Source organism: Linepithema humile, chromosome 6, assembly GCF_040581485.1.
Source record: "Linepithema humile isolate Giens D197 chromosome 6, Lhum_UNIL_v1.0, whole genome shotgun sequence".
Lineage (NCBI taxonomy): Eukaryota > Metazoa > Arthropoda > Insecta > Hymenoptera > Formicidae > Linepithema > Linepithema humile.
The window spans coordinates 2,338,097-2,342,967 of NC_090133.1; the positions used below are offsets into that span (position 1 = coordinate 2,338,097).

General features: G+C 30.4%; 1 protein-coding gene across 1 annotated transcript; it reads left to right on the plus strand.

Moving 5' to 3' along the window:
• The first annotated feature begins 225 nt into the window (after nucleotides 1–225).
• Atg4a (Autophagy-related 4a) lies at nucleotides 226–4,392 on the plus strand. Its single transcript, XM_012360180.2, has 10 exons — nucleotides 226–639; nucleotides 1,185–1,311; nucleotides 1,381–1,551; nucleotides 1,692–1,869; nucleotides 1,956–2,035; nucleotides 2,285–2,436; nucleotides 2,692–2,770; nucleotides 3,236–3,390; nucleotides 3,485–3,650; nucleotides 3,960–4,392. Exons 1-10 carry the CDS (start codon nucleotides 619–621, stop codon nucleotides 4,025–4,027), a joined length of 1,197 nt encoding a protein of 398 aa, XP_012215603.1. The 5' UTR covers nucleotides 226–618; the 3' UTR covers nucleotides 4,028–4,392.
• The last annotated feature ends 479 nt before the right edge of the window (nucleotides 4,393–4,871 follow it).

Below are 4,871 nucleotides of genomic sequence, written 5' to 3' on the forward strand. Positions count from 1 at the left end.
CAATTTATGTGTGACGAAGAAAGCGAATATAAGTCCGTGCTTAAGACGATTTTAAATATAAGAACAGACTATGAATACCGCCCTTACGAATCGAAGGAAAGTCTTGGTCAAGTTTTGGCAGCCAAGAAACGAGCAATATTGTCTCGTTGCTGGCTCGCTGCTAGCTTAGTGGAAAGGAGACGCAAACATATGTCCGCTCGCTTCTACAAGTCGAATGCTGAGTGCACACGGACGAGTGACGTAAGCGGGTCTTGTGTGCGTATGGAGCTCTCGTGGGAAAACTGACATCGCTGCTGTCGACCCTTAAGATCAGGTAGAGGTTCGAATCAGGACTGATCTGTACCAATTCGAGAAGAAAAAACGAAAATTTGTCTTGGGTTTACGCTCTAATTTTTGCTTACAATTGCGGCCTTTGTGATAGAAAATCGTTGTTTCCGTATCGTCCAATTAAATGAGAAACTCGAATGGGGATTTTTAAGCAGCGTTACCAAACTCGATCTTCACCTTATTGACAGATGTAGAACTTGTGTTTTGTCATCAATTTCGCGATATTTCTCGATTTCTCGAATGGCACGTCTAATCTTATTACGCATAAGAGCAACTCAGAGGCGATGACCAATGTTTCTCGGTGTGTTGAAGGTATGTACGATTAAAGTTCTAATCTAACCTAACCTTACTTTTTTTGTGCTGCTTATTGTAAGGTAATTTTATATAAGCATCTTTTCTAAATAAATATAATTAATGAGTAATTAATTACCGAATAAATATTATATTTTGTATTATTAATCATCTGGATGCACCATAATTACATGGTGTTTTTACTTTACGTAAATTCACAAAATGTTTTGACAATGACAATTGATTGTTTAATCTTCAAATAAGTCTGTTTGTCAGTATTCAATATTTATCTTTTTTATGCCTTATTGCACTTTTTATAATAATTATTTTTTCTAAACATATTTTATTTACATATTAAGTAAAAAATAAAATATTTTATTAAAAAAGAAAATATTCTGAAAAGAATATTAAATAAGTAGGAAAATACTAAAGTTTGTATTTATTAATAGAAGAATATTTTTTAATAAAAAAAATTAAAATAATTAAAGTCAAAGAGGTAGAATAAAATGTATAACAATAAAATAATAATTATAACATGTGTGTGTGTATTTTGCTTTATTTTACAGATACTACCTATTAGAATAGTAGTAATGGACAGTTTATTTACACAAACTATTCCCGATGAGGCGGAAGACATACCGCAAACGGATGAACCAGTTTGGATACTTGGCAGAAAGTACAATGCTATAAAAGGTAATAAATCAAAGGTACAAATCAAAGTACAATATGTAATGAAATAAATTATAAGATGTTGAATTTTAGAGCTGGATGCAATACGTAGAGATATTCGATCCAAAATATGGTTTACCTATCGCAAAGGCTTTGTTCCCATTGGTGGCTGCAGTTCCACATTCACGTCTGATAAAGGTTGGGGCTGTATGCTGAGATGTGGGCAAATGGTTCTTGCCCAAGCTTTAATTACATTACACTTAGGTATGAGATTTTAATAATTCCAACAAATAATATATAATAGATTTTTTTATTAATTTTTTAATTGTTAATAATGGGATGTATTATCTAACTATTCAAAAATTATCAGCAAATTATTTTATAGCATTTTACTTATGATATAGGTAAAGAATGGCAGTGGATGCCAGAAACAAAAAATAGCACGTATCTGAAGATTTTAAGGCGTTTTGAGGACAAAAGAGCTGCCGCTTTTTCTATTCATCAAATTGCGTTGATGGGTGCATCCGAAGGGAAGGAAGTTGGACAATGGTTTGGTCCTAATACGATTGCACAAGTATTAAAGTACATATCATTAGCATTGCGAGTAAACCTTTTATAAATTTTTATGAATAATTTAATCTTTCAGTATCTTTATTTTCTTTTTTCAGAAAATTAATTGTGTACGACGAATGGAGCTCCCTCACTATACATGTTGCACTAGACAATACATTAATAGTTAATGACATTTGTAAGTATATAATTATGTTAAAGAAATTTCATTACGTAGCAAAGAAATAATAATAAATCAGAATTGAATAAAGGAATTCTGAATTATAGTATTATATAGAGAAACTTAAATGTAATTATACAACTTATAATTATACAACGAAAATTCGTGGTTGTCTTTTTAATAAGAGATTTGTCTGCGTAGGTTTTTTCTTCAACAAAAATAAAAGATAGAATTATAATTTAATAAATGTCGTGTATGGATTTACAGTGAGGCAATGTAGAGTGGAGGGTGGAGTGACAGCAGAAGTAGATGGAGAAATACCACTAAGGGCACCCAGCCAATGGAAACCTTTATTATTGTTAATCCCATTGCGCCTTGGACTCAGCGAGATCAATCCTGTATACATTAATGGACTCAAGGTAAAAATTATTGGATATAAAAATATTAAATGCAAATATTATATAAACGTTAAGCTTAATGAGATACAATTTGATATATGAAAACATGTTATTCTAAAATATACACGTATATTTAAAATAATGCAAAAAAATTACAAACAATTCTCATAATTAAAATAAAATAATAATAAAAAAGTCTATTTGTATCGTAGTTTCTTGTTATTTGTTTAGTCTGTAGTGCAAACTGTGGATCTCCATAGAAAATACTTTTTTCAGACATCGTTCAAGATGTCACAATCTTTAGGAGTCATTGGAGGGAAACCCAATCTTGCCCTATATTTTATAGGCTGTGTAGGTTTGTATAAATTTTATAAATATAAAAATTTGTATTTCCAATTCTTTGTATTCGTTTTATTGATTGGTATCACCGCAGACTGAATCAAATGTGGCGCCATTTTGGCGTCGTCGATTATTAAGACAGCCTCAAGATGTCGCCGCTGTGGCATTTTTTGAGTAGAAACGGTTAAAACTGTAATGATTAGAACAGCGCAAAAATTAATTTCTTCCAAAGAAAAGACTGTTTTACTTAAAACTACTTGACAAACTAAGTCAAATCATAATTGCCAAGTCTTTGCACCTAGTTTAGAATCTATTTATGAAAAAATATTTTGCACTAATCTCATCACATTAAAAAATATTCAAGTTAATGAAATGTAAAGTAACTTTACATTGCTATATTTTATAAATGTTTGATAAACATACATTTGATGATATTTAAAGGAGTAATTGTTGAATGAATACACAAAATGAATTTTTCTAGGAGATGAAGTGGTCTACTTGGATCCTCATACAACCCAGAGATCAGGTAGTATCGAAGACAAAATGAACGAAGAAGAAGTAGAAATGGATGCCACATATCACTGCAAATCAGCTAGTCGTATTCCTGTTACGGAAATGGATCCTTCTGTGGCACTTGTTAGTATAATTTGAACTCGAATTCAGATGCAAACCATAATATCGTGTAAATTTGATTTGTACATCACTTGACAAATAATTTATTATATTTCAGTGCTTCTTCTGCGCTACGGAAAAGGAATTCAAATCTTTATGCAAGTCGATGCAAGAAGAATTAATTTTACCCGAGAAACAACCGTTGTTCGAAATTTGCACAGAGCGTTTGGTTCACTGGTCACCAGCAGAGGAGGCTGTTTCCGAAACAATAGCAGCTTCCAGTTGTAAGTACCTTATCATTTAAATAAAAATTTATATTTTATGCAATTTTGCTTGTGTATAAAATACGTTGATTTGTCTGAAGTTCAACACCATTATAACGTTTAATTCTAGAGTAACATTTTAGGATTAACATATATTTTTATAGGAAGCATAGAGAAACAAATTTTTAAAAATATTTTTACGTAAGATATAAAATATAATATATTGTAGTCATTTTTTACGAGCTCAAATTAACTCTAGAACTCTCATAATTTTACATATGAAAGTATTTAAATACAGCAAATATTATAAGAATGTAATTCTTTCCACAGTTGTGGATTTCGAACATATTGAACGTCAGTATGACACATCCGATGAAGACTTTGAACTACTTGGTTGACGGCCACCTGCTGCACCTAGTGTTGTGACAAGATATAAGAAGACAATTGGATTTTTCATGATGGTGTTCTTAGAGACAATTTATATTTTTGACACCGTGCAAAATTCAGTAAGAATATAATATAATATTTAAATATACTTTATACATATACGTGTGCGTCTGTGCGTGTATGTACACGCGCACGCCTTTGTGAATATATAATACTTAGGTTTATACATTTGCAATATTATAAATCAAGAATTGCATATGTTTACGCTTTACACAGATCTTTGTGTCGTTGTGGTACCACATTGATTACTTGTCATCTTCATTTGACTATATACATATGTAATAATATATTTCTAAAATAAAAGTATGAATTAGGAGTTTCACGATTTTGGATATAAAAAGTTAAGAGCTCAAAAATAATATCCAAGGATTTAAGAATCTGGTAGTGTAGATATATATAGAAATATATATAAGTTTAACGAAGAAAAATATTTAAGGGTTAGAATTCAAACAAAGACAAGAAAGTAAAGATTGTCAAATTCAATGATATTGAAACATGTCAATGTCGAATTTTTTCTTTGCAATATGTTATTATTTATTTAAGAATTCTTATATACTTTTTATATTCATCTAATTTCAGGTTTAATCCTTTTAGTGTGCACTCAGTTTTGTGACTCGTGTTTTCTTTAAGTGAAGTGCTTATCAACAATAGTGAAGTGCTTGAAAATAGTGAAAACATCGGAATTTTTCCAAAGAAATTGTGCCGCCGTCAACATTGAAACAGTAAAGTCATTTTGAATTTTATAATCGTTTGTTTATAATTTGGTTTATAATTTTAATTTAAAATTGTTTATAA

What these genes read in the sequence shown, in the direction of transcription:
- Atg4a (XM_012360180.2), top strand. Translation starts at nt 619, where the DNA reads ATGTTTCTCGGTGTGTTGAAG. An exon ending in ATATTTTATAGGCTGTGTAG is followed by an intron (nt 2,771 to 3,235) that starts GTTTGTATAAAT and finishes GAATTTTTCTAG; the next exon opens with GAGATGAAGTGGTCTACTTG. An exon ending in AACAATAGCAGCTTCCAGTT is followed by an intron (nt 3,651 to 3,959) that starts GTAAGTACCTTA and finishes TTCTTTCCACAG; the next exon opens with TTGTGGATTTCGAACATATT.